General features: G+C 43.5%; 1 protein-coding gene across 18 annotated transcripts in view; it reads right to left on the reverse strand.

The window, feature by feature from the left end:
* Positions 1-19589, reverse strand: part of RBFOX1 (RNA binding fox-1 homolog 1) — a 1500640-nt gene that overhangs the window by 1003422 nt on the left and 477629 nt on the right. For 2 of the 18 annotated variants that reach the window (XM_081170161.1, XM_081170156.1), the window contains exon 1: positions 2754-3861. The exons of 15 other annotated variants lie outside the window; for them this stretch is intronic. In XM_081170161.1, the coding sequence (XP_081026287.1) occupies positions 2754-2756 (3 nt within the window). In that variant the 5' untranslated portion in view covers positions 2757-3861. Of the gene's footprint in view, positions 1-2753; positions 3862-19589 lie in introns of those variants that run through there. One more of the 18 variants, XM_081170152.1, reaches the window with a different exon arrangement.

Raw genomic sequence — 19589 nt, forward strand, 5'->3', positions numbered from 1 at the left:
CCCTTAGGTACAGCTAACCTTGTCCCAGAAGCTTCCCAAAAACTATCAGCAATTCAAGTTAAAATAATCAGAAAAACTGAGCAACAATAAATATGCAGCAACTTATTGGGAAGGGAGGTAGCTTTGTCAACCAAGAGGCAAGTAGCATTCTTAATAAATAAAAATTCAGTTCCACATATTTCTTTGACATATCTCTGTACAGTGTTCCATTCTGTGGTATAACAGTTTCCAAAATTAGGTGCCCATAATATGTACTAGATGGCCTTTGGTCTTTTAAACATCCAAGTAATGACATTTTAGCATCTACATGGACTATTTCAAGTATTTAGAACACTGAGGCTACAAACCTAACCCATTACGTACATTTCAAAGTAAGTCCTACTGGATTCAACAGGACTTCCTCCCAGGTAAATGGGGTTAGGATTTCCCTAACCTTAATTTAATAAGAGTGCTTACAACAGCCTGGTAGAAATGACTGCTATTATTATTATCTCCTTATTGCAGATGGAAAGGCTAATGCTGAAGGAAAGTTGGTTCACCTAAGAAGGCTGACTTGGAGCAGAGGACTTAGAGTTCACACTGTATGGCTGGGGTAACAGAGTTCTAGACAAACAATATGTTCAATGGGTGCGTCAAAGCAAACAAGCATAGAAATCACTCCATAGTCAATCATGAATTTGTTCAGGGTTTTGAAATGTTTCTTCATTCAGTTTCTGTCCTACGTGTATATTTTTATTGTCAAACTAGCAACACTAAAAACTAAACAAAAAAAATGTGTGTATGTAAACACACACACAGTGTGTTCAGAATTCTCCGTTACATGACAAAACATTTAGTGATCTTTCTATATCTATGAACATAAAACTTTGGGCATGATCCAGCCGCATTTGAGCATACTTAAGTTCCATGTGTCTCTTGTGTGAGAGGTTTAAATTTTGCTGGCCTCTCCCACTGAACTCAGTGGAACTTGTCAGAGTTTAGCTTTGACTGGATCATGCTCTTAGTAAATGTGGGGAATTTTGGTTATCCTGAACTGTAAATGTAATGATCAACATTTAATTTGAGCCAAGCCACATGCTCTACATGTTTGAGTATGTTTTTTTAAAGGTCAATATTTATGTCAAACATGTTTCAGCAGTTGTCTGAATAACAGCCTGCCATGGAAACAAACATTCTCTGTAGTGCTTGCTTCTACAAAGGTTTCATTTGTCACACCACAAAACTCATGCCTCTCTGCCAAAGAAGTAAACCTGGGATGAATTGTAATCTGTAGCTTATATAGTATCATTTCAAGTTGTAATGTGAACATATAAAGAAAAATGGCTAGGAAGCAGGAACAAGATGAAAAAAGGTCTGCTACAACAGTATTTATTGAAAGCATTTATACTTAGATACAATTTCTAGGGGGAAGCTAGAGAGCAGATGTTCCATGCAGCTGCTAAAATCGCTTCTGATTTTTTCTTTCTTTCAAAAAATGGTCTAGTTTTATTTTAAGAAATATGAACTGTTTCTCACACACACCACATTGGAACGATTTTGGGAACATATATATTTTACTACATCTTCCCTTTCAGAGCTCAGCATATGTGCAGTTGGAAACTAGGTATTCATCCCTTGGTACATGCTTATAAGGAATGTGCCATGCATGTAATTGAATGCACAGGACTTTACAATAATTGATGCATTACTCCATTTTCATACATTTTTATTTCCTGTTTGTGGTCCTGCACCCAAGTGTGCAACTGCTCATCCTCATTATCATATCTTCCCACACACATTTATCTCTACATGCCCCCAGCATAAATAGCATAAACAGCTCTCCCAAACTCCTAATCGAGGCAGGCAAAATAAATAAATAAATGCTGATTTATTACCAAGACAGTATGTAAATAGAACCTCCCTCCCGAATTTAAAAGCCATTTTCTTCAGGGACACCATGCCAATCCCTGCTCCTTCCCTTGCCCATGTCTTCTGTTTCAAAAAATTAACGATGTACTCAACCAACCAAAGGTAAGCAGCTCTTTAAAATCTCAGTGATATTGCCATGAAAGAATAAAGCATGTGCTTATAAAAGCTCCCACGAATATCAACAGGACTGAAGAGTTCTCAGCTGTGCCTGGACTGTGCCCTGTCCTTTCAGCGTCTATGTTAACTACCAACCAGAACTTCCACACAAAAGCATAGAGTCTTACTTCGGGGGCAGGGGGAACCAGTATAATTCTACCACAGATAATGGAAGGGATGAGGTGGGAAATGTAAAGCAAGGCTAAATATACCTTGGAGCAAAGTACTCGGAAGCAGCACAAAGTTACCGTAAGGTTCAAAGGTATTTTCTATATATATAAAGGTTTAAAAAGAGAGTGCTGATGCTAATGCATCAGAACATCTGGTTATTATGTATACATAGTAGCTATGGGGGGGGAGAATCACATCTGGCCTAAAATCACTGATGAGGATGGGAGATGGGAAGGGTGGCCCAGCCCCACTCCCAGACACCTCCTTGGAAAGAATACTGGCAACAGATAGAAACCTCTGGAAGAAGTTCCTTACTACAATCTCATTTAACCACAAGCTGCCCCAGCACACCTGCGATGGGCTAAGTGGGCGGGGAGGAAGAGAAAGCGCAACACCTGGCTCGCCATTGGTCAACCAGCCCTTGCCCCGCCCCCTGCCCCGCCCTCCCTTAAAGTGATATTGAGGCCAAGTCTGCCTCTCCCCAAGCCCTCGCCAGCCAGGGGCCCATTTCCACCTACCATACAGAGAAGCGCGGGGCCCCCAATAAGTTCTCCGGGATCTTCTCTCCCGCTCTCTGGCCTCCCGTCGCGTCCAGATTCGTTGGCTGAGTAGAGTTGAAGATGGGCGAGAAGAAAGTTGGCGCCCTTCGCTTGCCGGGCAGAGAGTCCAACTCAGGCGAGGCGGAGGAGGGCCTGAGGGGGCGCAGGGCAGCGCTTCTCGCCTTTCCCCTCCTCCCTCAGGAAGGAGAAGCGCCGACTTCTCAGGTGCTTCCCCTCAGCAGCTTCTCTCCCTCCTCGACGGCGCGCGCGAGCTTTTTCCCGCGTTCTTTGAGGGGAAGGCGAAAACTTCGCTCGCTCTGTTCGGCCGCTCGCGAAGTGGAACGAGGGAGAGGAGGAGAAAGAGAGCTGCGCTTGGGTGCGCGAGATTGGGCGCCAAATAAAAAGCCCGTTAGTAATAATAACAACAGTAACAATAATAATAAAACACGAAAGAGCAACGCACTCTGAGGCGCAGGAGCCGCCAAGCTGCCGCCTAGCCTGCGCGCACGCGCGGTTGTCCCCTTTCCCCCCCCCCTCGCAAAAAAAAAGAAAATACAGTACTCTTTTTCTGAGGCGAGAGAGGATAGCCGAGAGGACTGCGGAGCTTGGGACGGTGGCGCGCGTGCGCGTGTGCGCGTGTGTCGGCACCTGAAGAAGCTACTGAGGAGCCGTCGAGAAACACCTGGCTGGACTGGAGAATTATTTAAACAGCATGCACATCCCCCCCCCCACACCTCTTTCCTGGTCGTTCAGGCAATTCCCTTCCTTAAGAAGTCGTAACTAGCACCCCTCTCTCTCCATTTTTTTTAAAAAAACCCACCCCCCGTCACGAAAGCAGCTGGCAAAGCTGCGGGGAGACAGGGAGATAGAGCGCGCGCGCGCCTTTTGGAGCCGAGGGCGGCGCGTGCCGAGTCGGCGTCCGCGCGTGGCTCCTCCGAGGCTGGAGGGGTGTGTGTGTGTGTTAGATTGACTGAGGGGAGGGGGGTGGGATTCCCAGCTGAGGGAAGAGCTGACTTTGGCCGGGCGAAATAGGGAGAAGAAGGGAGGCGCTGCTGTTGTGGCGGCTCTTCTCTCTCTCTCTCTCTCTCTCTCTCTCTCTCTCTCTCTCTCTCTCTCTCTCTCTCTCTCTCTCTCCCCCCCCCCCCTCACTCAAGCCGGCGCTGCGAAGTGGCTCGGAGAGGGAGGTGACCTTCAAAGGGGTGGGGGTGGGGGCTGGGGAGATAGATGATGAAGTGTGTGTGAAGGCGGAGGCGGCTGCTGCGAGATCTGCGCGGCTTTTAGCACAGCCCACGCGCGGAGGTGGGGGGTGGGGAGAAATCGCAAAGCGAAACGGCCAGCGGGGTGGAGAACCTGCCCAGCTGAAGGAGCGGCGCGGATCGCAGCACCTTCCGCGCTCGGGGAGGGTGGCGTAAGTCTCGCCTGCCTCTTCTCTTCCTCCCGCCACCGCTTCTGCTGCCTGCCTGCCTCCGGATCGGCTGTGCGCATGTTTACTCGGATGTAAAGCCTCCCCCCCCTTTCGATCAATGGGCTTTACTCCCGAGGAAGCGTGTAGCCGATTCTCTCCGGTCGGGAGTTAAGATCCCGGCATCTGCGTCTTACAACTACAAGTGTGGGTTGATGGCTTTGGGGGGAAGCGAGGTTTTATTGGCAGGGGAGTTGGGAGGGAGAACCCACGATTATCATCATCATCAACAACAACAACAACACTACAGCGTGGAGGGTGGATTTGTTGGGGGGGGGGGTGTTAGAGGATAACCCCTTCCCCTCATCCGACCTTTATGCGATCTGTAGGCATTTTCTACCGAGACACAAACGTCCCGATACTTAGCGTGTTCACAGGACACTTAGATTCGAGAAAAGCCTATAACGGTCCGGGAGATGGGCGTCAAGTCATCCTGGCTCAACTCTTCTGGAGTTCATTGCCGTCCCCACCCCCGCCCCCTCCAACATATGAGAGGAGAGCGGTGCATCTCCCAACATTTATTGGAGGAAGAGGGATGTCATAAGTCTGCACTGTTGTTGATCTATTACATTTTATCTGTTTATCTGCCCTTACCTAACAACATTCACAAGTTGACAATAGTAGCTGCGCAGAGGCTGAAAGGCACTTTTGGTTTCATGCGGGTGGGCAGGGGTTGTGTGCATGTGTCAACTAAGAGCACCTTTGATGTAAAGGTGCCTCCTTTTAAGAACACCTTTTTGCCAACCTAGTACCTTCCAGATGCTTAGGACTACAACTCCCATCAGCCCCAGACCTGGGGTTGATGGGAGCTTTAGTCCTAAGCATCTGGAGGTTTGGCAGCAGCTGTTTTAGTAGCTCATTGCTAACAGTAGCCTGGCACACAGTTGTGTTTTTGCAGGCATGGAGATTAAAGTGATGGAAATACCCTGCACCTGCTTAATTTCTGTTGTGTGGCACAGGATCAGTCTGGGAGCAGGTAGTGGCAATCCTCTTTTGGAGCAGGGATTTTGAGGAAGCCATCCAATTACATGGTTTGAAAGTAGGAGTGAAGACACTTCCAACTTGGCTCTGAAGAGGGGAGGAGAGAAAGCTATTTCTATACACTGCCAGAATCTGGACTTTTGTTGGGTCAGAGTTAGTGAAATATAAAGTCACTTAAAAGAAACTTTAGGAAATTATGAAAGGTAAATACAAACTAATGAATAATCTTCCTTTATTTTCTTTCATCTGTACAAAAGCATAAAATCAAACCTCCCACCACCACCAATTAACAGGACTGTAAATGCATACAATTTTCAGTGATTTTTCCCTCCGTTGTTTAATTATAAACCTAGAAAATTATACTTAATTCCTAGTTCTGTAAATATTCAGGTGTGAGAGTAGTTACTAGTCATGAATAATCACAGGGGAATTAAATGGAACTAGTCTCTTGGGTAAAGGCAATCCCCTACTTCAGTAACACCAGTGTAGGTGCCTTGAGAAATGAATGAATTGAAAGATTATGCAAGCAATAAAATATCCCTTGTGGAGGAGGTTGCCTGTTGGATCTCCATGTGATTCACTGTTCTGACATTGCTGCTTCCCAATTAGCCTCCAGTCAGAGGCACATAATTCTGCCGCATCTTTGCATTGGTTGTACTGGACAGCTAACAATTCTCTTTCATTTATTTATTTTTTACAAAAAAAAAATCTTCTTGGCTTTGAGTAGCTTCACAGGAATTAAATCTTTATATTTCAACTACCTTTTGTCCCCACCCTGCACTCAGCTCTCACCTGTGGCTCCTAGAAGCTATCAGCATGTGACAGTGGCCACACCCAGGGAAACACCTTCGAATGGCCAGCTAAAGCAGGTGATTGTAGCTGATGGGTCTCAAATCACTGGTGAGTTAGGAAATTCTCTTGCATGTGAATACAGGCTCTGGTGGATTGAGCAGACGAGACCAATAGTGGGTCCAGCAGTCAAGAAGGTGGTTTCTGTACATGCTGCAGAGGGAAGTGAGGTGCAGATGGGGCTCATCACCCTAACCTGGGAAGGGAGCCCATCTAGGAGAAGGAAAACTGATCCTACACCTCTCCTGCCTTGTGGGATATCTGCAGGAGAAGAAAAGGTTGAGGAGTAAACCCTACAGAAATCTGAAGTGGAGTTCCCAAGACAATTTAATGGCACCTTTTACACCTCCTTCTGGCAATTCCTTTAGCCAAGCAGGTGCCAAATGGCCAAGGCTTGCATCCCTTTGGTGCCCCTAATGCAGTGGTTTGACTTCACCCCGGAGATGAACTCCATTGTCTCTTGAGACAGAGGAATTCAGAAATTGGACAGCTCCCTCATACAAGATGCAAAAACCCAGCAACTTTTATTTCAAGCAGGGATTGAGAGCAAGGGGCCGTCTAGGTGCTGCTGGACAGCTCCCATCATTCCTAACTATTGGTTATGTGGGCTTGGTTTGCAGGGAGCTGAAGTTGAACAGCATCTGGTTTTCCACCTCTGACTTAGCCTGCACAGCCAGTGTACAGACCAATTCTATGCCTATGTCTGCAAGCAGGTCATACTGAATTCAGCTGAACTTTCCATCAGAAAGTGTGCAAAAGATTGCATATTCCTTGTGCTCTCTGTGAGAAGTCTTTCACTCTATAGAGTGTGCATAGTGCATACCTGCCTGTGACCATTTAACAGGGTTCTACTTTCCCCACTCCAAGTGATTCCATAAAATTTGTTCTGCAACCAACCATTATCCAACATGGGAGTTCTCACACTTTACCATTCTTTTTATCTCCTAAATATTTTGCATTTTTAAAAGTTGCTGCTCTTTCTGCAGCTTCTAGATGGGAAGACTTGCAGAGGGTGGCCAAGTGATTTGCTCAGCATTAAGGCATAGCCAGGTCTGAAAAGTCTCCTAGGGATGTGTGAAAGGCATGTTTCTAAATAATAAACACCACCAGGAAGCTAGTGGCTTAGAAAATAAGGGGTCTATTATCCTCTTAATTCAGAAGCATAACACCCATGATGTTAATGGTGTACCACATAAAAGAAAGAGCGTGGGCCCTAAATTATTATGCTGTACATTAACTAACTTAAGTCACAAATGCATCACACAGAGTTGAGTACACAAGGGCTGCAACATTAGCATCTCAGCAGACACACAGCTTTGTTTATCTGTCACTTAAAACCTTGAAAACAACATACAAGTTTTAGAATTCAGCACTCCTGAGCTGCTAAAGACTTGTGTTACTTTTAGAGTCTATGAAATGTATGGAGAGAGGAAGAGAGGTGAGCTGAATGAGGAAGTAAGGTAGCACTTACCAGTAAGGTTTCAAATACTCATTAATACTTGACCAGTAAACTAATTAAATGTTGTATAATGTAATGGTTAGAGAACCAAACTAGGGGTGGTATTCAGTGCTAGCCCTACTCAGAGTAGACCCATTGAAGTTAATATAAATGGCTAACTTAGGTTCATTAATTTCCTACTCTGAGTTTGACTAACACTGGATACAGGCCTAGGGTTGCAAAAGCAGACATGAGCTCAAATCCAGTCACTATCAGTCTAAGCTACTCTGCAGGGATGCTGAGAAAATTAAACCCTTTATGCAATCCTGAGCTATTGGGGTCCTGTAAAGTCTATCAAGAGGAGACAATCACAAAGGACAGCTGGTATGAAGCTGCAAAGTTTTTAAAAATTGTACAAGCAAAAAAACAAATACTTGGTCACCTCTTAATTATTTTACAATAAGAAAGAAATAAAAACCTTCATCCCCACCCCAAAGGAGTATTCAGGAATGTGAAACGCTTTCCCCACAAACAGCTGCTAGACCTGTCTGTCTGCAATTTGGCATTCTGGAGGTCTCTTGTGCCTATAAATGTCATCCACTTTGGCCAAAAAGGGAAAAATCAATTGTAAGATTCTCCATTATAGTGAATGGGGAAACACATTATTTCCTTTATGCAGGAGGAGCTCAGATCTCAAAACACAGACTGAAGTGGAAAGAGCAAAAAGCGATTAAGAAACAGATTACAAAATGATTAGTCACACATACAGGGTGAATCTTGCAGCCTGTGCACACCCCTACTATCCAATATGGGTACAGGTGGTTCTGTGGTTCAAACCACTGAGCCTCTTCAGTTGCTGATTGGAAGGTTGGTGGTTCGAATCCACACGATGGGGTGAGCTCCCATTGCTCTGTCCCAACTTCTGCCAACCCAGCAGTTCAAAAACACACCAATGCAAATAGATAAATAGGTATCACTGCAGCGGGAAGGTAAATGGTGTTTCCATGTGCTCTGGTCCTCTGTGTGCCAGTAGTTTAGTCATGCTAGCCACATGACTCAGAAAGCTGTCTGCAGACAAATGCCGGCTCCCTCGGCCTGAAAAGCAAGGTGAGTGCCGCAGTCTTTTGACTGGACTTAACCATTCAGGAGTCTTTTACCTTTACTACCCAGTAATAATCTTAACAGTACAGTAGGATAGATAGCAATGTATTTTAGCCTCTTGTGTGCCTGCTGAACGTTGGGTAATCTGTACTTTGCCTTATGTAGCAATCTGATTGGAGCATTAAACCCTTTAGCAGAAATAGAGCTGAGAGTTCAAGTTCTTCAGCTGGCAGTGAGGGCCAGGACACAAGCTCTTCATAATCCCTTTGCTAGCTTGTCCCCAATAGGGGAAAGAAAACCTTATCTCTGCAGATCTAATGTTACACAGTATAATCCACACTCGGGGGCATGAAGCAAAAAGGGTTTGATCTTCTCATTTAGACATCAAAACAGTTAATTAAAGATTATATGAGAATGCAGAAGGGTTCATGGTGCGCCACTCACAGTTGCTGATTAAGAAAAACCTTATTCTCACCAGGAAATGTGCTAGTAATTGCTGGGAGAGTTACAAGTGCTAGATTGAAGCCTTTAAAAGCCATTAACAGACATCTTTCCAGCACAAGGAAAACAGGTAAACAAGTTAATATGCAAGATGAAGCATTGTAGCAGAATTATCTGGTGGCCCCATTATAAGAACACAGGGCTGCTTGTTATTTCTGGAAAAGGAACTTGCTTCACCAGACTCTTCAGTTTGCTAGGGATACTGTAGAGTTGGAAAAGGTTTAGAAAAGGACAGCCAAACGATCAAGTGGGTTGGGAGTGACTCTCCTATGAGAAATGATGGCAGCATTTGGGGCTTTTTAGTTTAGAGAAAGGTGAGTAAGAGGTGACATGATAAAGGTGCATAAAATTATGTTTGGCGTGGGGGAAGTGGATAGAGAAAAGTTTTTCCTGCCTCTTTCATAACACTAAATCTCATGGACATCCAGTGAAGCTGAAGAGTGGATAATTCAAGACAGATAAAAAGAAATCATTCTTCACGCAGTGCACAGTTAACTATGAAACTCACTCCCACAGGGGGTAGTGATGGCCACCAACGTGGATGATTTTTAAAGAGGATTGGACAAACGCATGGAGGATAAGTCTATCAGTGGCTACTGGGTACAATGGCTATGTACCAAACATAAGACAGTAATGCTTTTGAATACTCTTGTGCTCAGGTCTTACTTGTGCTCAGGCCCTACTTTCCCGCAAACATCTGGTTGGTCATTGTGAGAACAGGATGCTGGACTAGATGGGCCATTGCCCTGGTCCAGCAGGGTGTTACATTGTTAGATTTGTCTAGGAGGCTTATTGGCCCACAGCTCACATTCTTTGACAGTGCTGGCTCCATGATAGGGCTGGGGGAAGAATTTGTTTGACACGTTTTTCACAATGGACCGATCCGATGCTTCTGAACTTGCTCATGGATCAGAACACAACTCCCAGTTAAAATGCTCACTTCTCCAGACCTTGCAATGTGTTTGTGGTATGAGTGCAAAAAGCATGCCTAAAATTACATCAGAAATGTGGGAAGAGATGCAGAAAGTACAAAATGTTCATTTTACAGGCATATACATGGAAGAGCATTAAAAAGTATGTATTCTATGTACACAGGGTGCACGAAATGGGTCAGAATGGGATGCAGTGTGATGGAATGGGTTGATGGTTGATGCCAGCAAGACTCAAACGGAATGGAATTAGCTGCTCAGATAACCCTTGCTTCAAGTTAATGCTTGCTATGTCATTACAGCCTGAGCCAATGCATGTTTACCCAGGAGTAAGTCATGTTTTTCTCCTGCCAACCTAGCAGTTCGAAAGCACATCAAGTGCAAGTAGATAAATAGGTACCACTCCGGTGGGAAGGTAAACAGCGTTTCGGTGCACTGCTCTGGTTCACCAGAAGCGGCTTAGTCATGCTGGCCACATGACTCGGAAGCTGTACGCCGGCTCCCTCGGCCAATAAAGCGAGATGAGCGCCGCAACCCCAGAGTCGGCCATGACTGGACCTAATGGTCAGGGGTCCCTTTACCTTTACCTTTAAGTCATGTTATTCTTAGGTAATCCTATAAATTTGCCCCCTTAGCCACTAGACAATGGCAGTCCGTTGATAGTAGATGTAGTTACAAATGAAGCACAATGCATCCATAGAAAGCTAAAACAAAAACACTAGTCACTAATCCCGACACCAAACATATCCTTTACATCAGTGATATTTTGCCCTTTGTGTGTGTGTATGTGTGTGTGTGTGTCACAGGGAGGGAGGAATCATGAATTACAAAGGAAATAATTCAGTCTAAAGGTCTGTGCATAAAAAAGCATTATATTTAAAGCAGGGGCTCTCCACTTGGTTCTGACTTTTGACAGGGTCTTTTCAGCAGTGGTTCCCTGCAGAAACGGAATGCCCTCCATCACGAGGTACACCTGTTTTCATTATTATTAACTGGTGGGGGTAACAATGGTCAAAGGTGATGAGAGCTGTAACCTAATAACAACAGGGTAACCAAGGCTGGACAAGCCTGCTCTGTCACCAGCCTTCTCCTTGGGACAGGCATTCCCAACCTTCAGCCCTCCAGATGCTTTGGACTACAAATATCATCATCCCTGACCACTGGCCCTGTTAGCTAGGGATCATGGGAGTTGTAGGCCAAAACATCTGGAGGGCTGCAGGATGGGGATGCCTGCCTTGGGAGGAAAGGGAAGAACAATGGCCAGGGAAAGGAAAAGATGGCAGTGAGGACATAAGCATTTGAATCTCCTTGACATTTGAGTTAATTGCTTAAAGGTGGTATTCAATGCTACCCTGCCTCAGTCTGACATTGCTAACTTGGGCTTATTAATTTCAGTGGGTCTACTCTGAGCAGTACCTAGTTGACCACAACCCTGAACACTGGTTATGGAGGGGACACAGTAAATACGGTTTGGACCTGTACCTGGATTATGTTCTTAGACCTACTGATAAATATATATATATTTAGGTGGCCCTCACCTCAGCCTAATGCTATGAGAGAAGGAGAACATTTTTCTTTTTCTCCCTATATATAGTTATCAAATTTGCAGACTTCTCCAAAGCCAAGGTAAATGCATTTACCCAACAAGGCAGTTCAGTGCAAATGGGCTAGAGAGCATATTGAACTACTTGTGATGAAATATACAACCTTAAAAACAAGTAAAGTGTATTTATGGGAGTTGCTGGTGAATTATGAGCGGGGTTTTTTTGGCAGGGGGTTGTTACTGTTCTCTCTCTCTCTCTCTCTCTCTCTCTCTCTCTCTGTGTGTGTGTGTGTGTGTGTGTGTATTAAAAACACTTCATAAATCTCCAGGAAAAAATACCTATTGCCTTTCAACCATTAATATATTTTTAGCTGTTTATTTATAAGCATGATATCTTGTCTCCATATAGTTCTAAAAATAGAGCATTGCCAGGAAATTTAAATCTGGATGGCCTTAAGCATTATATAATCTCAAATAGAACCATTGCAATCAATAGGACTACTTTCATGTTTGAGGTTGTGTTTAGTCTACAGTCCAAACACACTTACAGAACAATACTGTGGTCTCTGGCAAGGCATCACAGGTGGCAAAGGATTACCGTATTTTTTCACCATAACACTCACTTTTTTCCTCCTAAAAAGTAAGGGGGAATGTCTGTGCGTGTTATGGAGGGAATGCCTACGGGTGGCATGCCTACGGATTTTCCTCCTCTAAAAACTATGTGCGTGTTATGGTCAGGTGCGTGTTATAGAGCGAAAAATACGGTACTTGGTTACATAGGAATAAATTCTAGTGGAGCAGCCATGGTGCACGGCAATCCTGGTAAATAAAAAGAGAAGCTATAGTACCTGAATCTACTGACTTTCCTTTCCTTTCACTCTCCCCTCTTTTTTAGTTGTGTTGTAAGCCTCCGGGCAGGGACCAACTTGCTTTTTTTCATTTCTGCACAATGCCTAGAAAACTTGAGGGGTTTTTTTACAGATGAAAAACAGTAGCTGCCGAGAATAGTGCCTCAACCCAGCTTTCTTTAACCTGGTGCCCTCCAAATGTTTCTAGACTAAAACCATCATCCAGCGCCAGGCAGAAATCTTGTGATAACCTAAACAATAATGAATCGCTTAATAATAGAATAAAAAGCCCTGCTGGATCAGATCAAATGCCAAAGTAGTCTGGCATCCTGTTCTCACAGTGGCCAACAATATGCCCATGGGAAGCCTGCAAGCAGGATTTGAGTGCAACAGCACTCTTTCCACTTGTAATTTGCAGCAGCTGGTATTCATAGGCATAACACCTCCAACAATGGGGGTAGAACATAGCCATCAAGCCTAGTAGCCTCCAGGAATTTGTCTAATCTTCTAAAGCTATTATTTGCATTTACTAAGGAAAAGGTAATAGAATGGAATTCACTGTGACTTGTTTCCAAGTAAACCAGGTTAGGATCATGCTCCCTGACTGCTAACAAGCAAACCACAATGTGGTGAACACTATAGATCATTTCCTCTAATCTGGCCTTGTCCACAAACCTTGCAAAATAACCCATAAGTGCAAAATTCTAGTCATCCTAGCAAATACATGTTGCTATCCAAACACAATGTTTTCTCAGGGAATTGTTTGTTAGACAAGCATTTGCATAACGAGTCAACAATTTCCATTGATTCCTATCAGAAAATTTATAATGCATTCCCAAACATGGAATTTCAACCCCCAGGAAAATCTCAAGAAAACCCTCTGAAACCTTGCAAAAGGCACACAAGTAAAGAAAAAAGTGCTCTCTTATTTGTTCACTCTTCCCCTCCCTCCCATCATTGTTTTGGCAAATCGGCTGCTATGGACCAAAAACCCCACAAAAATTAAGCCTGGTTCAAGGCTTAATTACTGGGTAACTTTTGTTTATGTTCTGGTGACTTCTAGCTTAGATTACTGCAACATGTTATATGTGGGGCTGCCTCGGCAGACAGTTTGAGAAACTTCAGCTGGTGCAGAATTCAGCAGCCAGGTTGCTCACCAGTGCAAGATATAACACATAACGCCAGTCCTGGCCCAACTGCACTGGCTGCCAATTAGCTTCCAGGCCCAAGGTGTTAGTTTCAACCAATAAAGCCAAGACCATCTGGGCTGTGAGCCCTGGTAGACCTGCTCCCTGCCTTGCAGGCCTTTCCCCACATGCCTGGGAGGCTGAGGCCCCGACTGACTTCTTCTGCAAACACCGAGGCTGCTGAACAGAAGTTTTGGTTGGAGTTCTGTTGAGGGGTGGTGGTTGGTGTTGTTAATGTTGATTTTTTAAAATATCTTCATTTTGGATCTGATGATTTAAATGGAAATTGTTCAATTTGGTTCTGTACTTTTTGATGTTTTCTTTATTGCTCATGACCACTTTTGTTATGTTTGAAGTTATGTATTTTTTATAATTTGGGACGTGGGTGGCACTGTGGTCTAAACCACAGAGCCTAGGGCTTGCTGATCAGAAGGTTGGCAGTTTGAATCCCCGCAACGGGGTGAGCTCCCATTGCTCAGTCCCAGCTCCTGCCAACCTAGCAGTTTGAAAGCATGTCAAAATGCAAGTAGATAGATAGGTACTGTTCCGGTGGGAATGTAAACAGCATTTCCGTGCACTGCTCTGGTTTGCCAGAAGTGGTTTAGTCATGCTGGCCACATGACCCGGAAGCTGTATGCTGGCTCCCTTGGCCAATAAAGGAAGATGAGCACCGCAACCCCAGAGCCGGCCACGACTGGACCTAATGGTCAGGGGTTCCTTAGGCCTTTACCACAGTTTTAACTTTGGAAAGACGGTGCATGCAAATAAAATGATTGATCTGATTAAATGGCTCAGGACCACAATACCTCAAGAACTGACCTGGATCCTACAATCATCATTTGGCACCCCTTTTTCATATGCCTCCTCCATAAATGTTCTGGAGGGTGGTAACATGAGAATGAGCCTTTCCTGTGGTGGTTCCCTGCTTGTGGAATGCTCTCTCCAGAGAGGCTCATCTCGCACCTTCATTGCATATTTTTAGGCACCAAACAAAAACATTCCTCTTTTCTCAGGCCTTTTTTAAATTAGCCTTTTAAACTGGGCAGTGGGAGTGTTCTTGTTCTTGTTTGTTATTTTGGCATGTACTTTTTTATTTTATGTTGTAAACGACCCTGTGATCTTTGGATGAAAGGTGGCATAGAATGAATAAATGAATGAATGAATGAATGAATGAAATGTTTGTTTGTAGTCTTACACACATGTACGACTGTTTCCAGCAGTTCTCAACCTGTGGGTCCCCAGATGTTGTTGGACTACAATTCCCATCATCCCTGAGCTCTGGCCTTGCTAGCTAGGGGTGATGGGAGTTGTAGTTCAACAACATCTGGGGACCCATAGGTTGAGAAAGGCTGGTTTAGACCATGGATAGGCAAACTAAGGCCTGGGGGCTAGATCCGGCCCAATCGCCTTCTAAATCCGGCCCGTGGAGGGTGCGGGAATCAGTGTGTTTTTACATGAATAGAATGTGTCCTTTTGTTTAAAATGCATCTCTGGGTTATTTGTGGGGCCTGCCTGGTGTATTTAAATGAGTAGAATGTGTGCTTTTATTTAAAATGCAACTCTGGGTTATTTGTGGGGATAGGAATTCATTCCTTTCCCCCCAAAAGATATAGTCTGCCCCGCCAAGGTCTGAGGGACAGTGGACCGGCCCCCTGCTGAAAAAGTTTGCTGACCCCCTAAGTTTAGATATCTGAATCTATGGCATGTCTACCAAAGTTTGGGGACTAATTCCTCATGTTTGGATGAAATGAAATTTTGTATAATGAGCATTTGGATAGCAGGATAGCACCCCTACGTCTGGGGTGGTCTTACAAAGCAGTGCAGTCATTTACCTTAGTAGGAATATTAGTAATATAGTCACAGGCCTTATCAAGTGGATTGTAGATGGGCACCCACATATTTTTTAAATCAACTGGATATACCACTGTGCACCACAGCCTTGCGAATACAAATGATGCCAGCTCCATGTTATCCTTAAGAGTCTTTCATTTTTTTTACCAGCTTCTGTATATCAATATCTAGAAAAATAGAGGGTTTCTAAAAATGCTAATAGTTTGCAGATTACTGTAATTTGATGTAATTTGATGTGATTCAGTTTGACTCCATCTGACTAATGGTTTTGTTATGAGTGACGAGGTTAAAGCGAGTGCAGTTTGCAAATAAAACTGCAGGACTACAAAAAAAATCATATAGTTCTACTGTGTCCTTCTATGGAATTTAATGCTATGAAATTATGACAGAGGGTACAAGCAACAACTGTAATGATGTTCTCACACTTCCCTCCCTCCTATTTGTGACAATTTCTTGATTTCATAAGAACACACAAAGAGCATTGCTAAATCATCCCAAAGCCCAATTACCATGACTATAATAAGCAATAAATTTATTAAGTGGTCCACCAACCCCCTCATGTACTCATCAATACATAAAAAGAAACTCCTGCATCAGCCCAACAGCCCATCTCTTCCAGCACAATGTTCTTACAGTGGCCAACCAGATGCCCCAATGAGAAGCCTACAGGCAGGACCTGAAGACCACAGCACTCTTTCCACTTCTCACACCCCAGCAACTGGTCTTTTGAGGAATGCCACCTTTGCTACTGGAGATATCACAGCACCTCAGGGCATGGCCATGGACAGTTGAGTGGCATGTTAGGGATGGACAGGTCTGTAAATGATGATTTCTCTCCATTTATCATTTTTTCTCTAATTCTAGAATCCTCAGGAATATTCACCAGCGTTCTGGTACTCATTTCTCCTAATATCAATGGTTTTTGTAGGCCATTTTTGCCTATCACACAAACTTTGCAGTGTTTTTCTAATTCATGTAGGTTATTTTCACTAATAAATGCTTGTATTGCATACAATAACCCCACCTCTTTTCACACATGTTATGGCTGGAGAACTGCATCAGAAAATTCAGAGAAGTGCAAATTTCAAAGTAGCACTTAGCTGAATTATGGAACTCATTCTCACAGGAGGTAGTGATGACCACCAGCTTGGATGGCTTTATAAAAGGAACGGACAAATTCATGGAGGAGAAGGTGATTAGCCATGATGGCAATGCTTTGCCTCCAAAGTCAATAAGCAGCAATGTTTCCAGATACCAGTTACTGCAAACTGTAGGGTGGAGAGTGCTGCTGTGTTCTGGTCCTCTTGATATCCCACAGGCATCTTGTTGGCTACTGTGAGACCAAGATGCTGGACTAGAAGGTCCATTGGCCTGACCCAGCCATCTCTTATTTTCTAAAGATAGTGGCATTTGCATATAGTTTCGTGAAGTGCATATTAGATAGTATTGCACTGAAATGCAAGCTGAATTTCTCCCTCATTCCAGTTTCCAATTAGTGTATAAGAAATCACATCTCCAGAGATGGGGTGATGGTCTTGGACACATCTACAGTTGTATTAAAGACCACGCAAAGGCAAGTTAGGAATTACTGGATATAGTGACACAGTTGACACAGAGACTGAGTGGTCTGAGCTGCAAGACAGGCCTTCTTTCCTCCTCCAATAACCGGTGACAAAAGAGTCACCTCAGTGGGGTTTTCATTACACACTAAGACAGCGCCAGCATATTCCATTTATCCAGTCATTCATCTCCGCCGGCATGAGAGAAGCTTTAGAAAATTAAGAGCAGCTGAAACTATATCACACGGCAGAAGAGTTGAAGGCGTTGTGAGAAGAATCACTGTATGCAGCATATTTAAAGACCAAAAGCTGATCACTGCTGAAGGAAGCCCAGGAATATATTGTTTCATTGGAGAATTCTTTAAGCAGTTATTTTCACCAGCAATTATAATATCTCAACATGATAAAAAGAGGGGTGGGTGGGTTGTGTGGGTTGGGTTTAAGTTTCCTCTTGGCATCTTGTGAATGAAAGGGGCATGGTATGATGTAATGAAGATTCTGGTGGAGAGGGAGATGCAGGGCCTTAATGAGAGCTGGCTGGGGAATGGTTTCAGGTCAGTGGCAGAGCCCCCACTTTCCCTATAAAAGGCTGCAGGTTCAATCCCATGTAGGCCTGGGAAAGACTCCTGTTTGTCACCTTGGAGAGCTGCTGGCAGTCAGTGCTGACAGTACTGATCTGGGTGGATCTGTTCCTACCCTTACTTCTGTTTCAATATGGGTAGAATTGCATGGCTATCTTGATTATTAACCTCAGGATTCACAATGGCAACTCCTGCTACCACTAAAAAAATATATGCAATGCCTACCTATATTGTCACTGAAGAGCTGAATGTTTGCTAAATGTTGGGCTACGGCATCAGCAACATTCTAGCCGTAAGCCTTTTGACATTGCTCAAGGAAAAACCCACCATCTATTATTCCGCCCAAAATACAAAGGTCAAATGTTATTAATTAACACAGCCACACAATTCACTGGAGCTAAATGGTTGTTCTTAAATAGCTCTTTGATTGAGAACTGATGCCTCATTAATCTTAAAACACAGCAATTTGAGAACATCACTAAAGTCAAATAGAATTATGACTGACACTGTGGGCAACACCATTTGCCACTTGCAGGAATGGGCTCACTCTCTAGAATCTTTTCTCAAATAGTCAAATGACACTGCTTTAATGGTACAGTAAGATGAGCTGGTTCTGCCATAAGGTTGGCTGAAGCAATGGATGGAGTAATCAACAGTTTTATATTATACTATTACTAATAGTATTATTCTATTTTGTATTAGCTAGAAATATTAAGCTGGTGTATGTAAGGAAGTTTGTTTAGGGATTACAGGGTTAATTCGTTAACCCTGACCTGTTTGGGGATCAAACTAGAAGGTAAGCACTGAAGATGTGTGGATTGGTACATATTCTATCTATCTGAAGTTGAGAATTAAATTCCTTTAGCTCCCATGAACTTTTATGTATTTTTAATTAAATTTATATTGTGCCCTTCCTCCCAAAGGATCCTAGCTTGTGGATTTGAAGTCACATAGCCAGGAACTGTACCTGGGAATAACTGCCTTTGAGAGAGCAGATGAAGGCAGGAGCTCACAAGGGCAATATATATATATATATATATATATATATATATATATATATATGCAAATAAATAAATGCATTATTGGAAACAGCATACAAATGATATAGATCTCAATGGGAACAACAGCATGGTCTTCCTTTATTCTCTGTCCTTGCAAGGTTGGGGGAAGTGAAGGTTCCTCCAGGCATCATCAATGGGAATTTATAGACCTCAGGAATATTTCCCTACCCCTCTGAATGTTCTCAATGGGCTCTGCATGTCAATATTCCTTTCCATTATCTTTACTTCCACCACTACAAAACTGAAGTACAGGAAGGGAAAAAAAGGTGATGCTTCTTTACAAGAAAAACACAATGTTCCCATCTCACTCTCTGTCATTGGCAACTTATGCATATTTATCATGCGCATAAGGAGGAGGGGCAGCAGGATGGCAATGGAGGGAGTCTCACTCGTGCAATGTCTGGGGCAGGTGATGTAGAGTATTCATTTTAATTCCAAGGGGACAAACCCCTCTGTCTTGCTTGAATAGCAGCCAGTTGCCAGAAAGAGACTCCTCTATCAAGATTTGCATACAGACATGTATTGAAACATACGTTGTTGTTATTTTAAGTGAATTGAAATTGATATTTAATGCAGTACACACACACACACACACACTTATCTCCACTTGCAGCTGAACAACAGAAGGAGCAGTAAACAGCAAATATTAGGGGGTGGGGGAGAAATTAGACTGAGTTTATATTTAAAGGTGAACCTGTTCAATTCACACTTTCCAAAACAATACACAAACCAAAACATAGCCAGCTTTCATAATTCACACTTCTCCAAATTTTGCAGCACAGTTCTCCAACCAAGTAATTTGTATAAAAATACATAGACTGTTTTACACAGATGCATGTTATTGGGCAAAATCGCTTTGCAAATATGTGCACAAATAGGAAACATTTGCACTGAAATGCTGGTGGATTTTCACTAGGGCTTTTT

Source organism: Podarcis bocagei, assembly GCF_964188305.1.
Source record: "Podarcis bocagei genome assembly, chromosome: 14".
Lineage (NCBI taxonomy): Eukaryota > Metazoa > Chordata > Lepidosauria > Squamata > Lacertidae > Podarcis > Podarcis bocagei.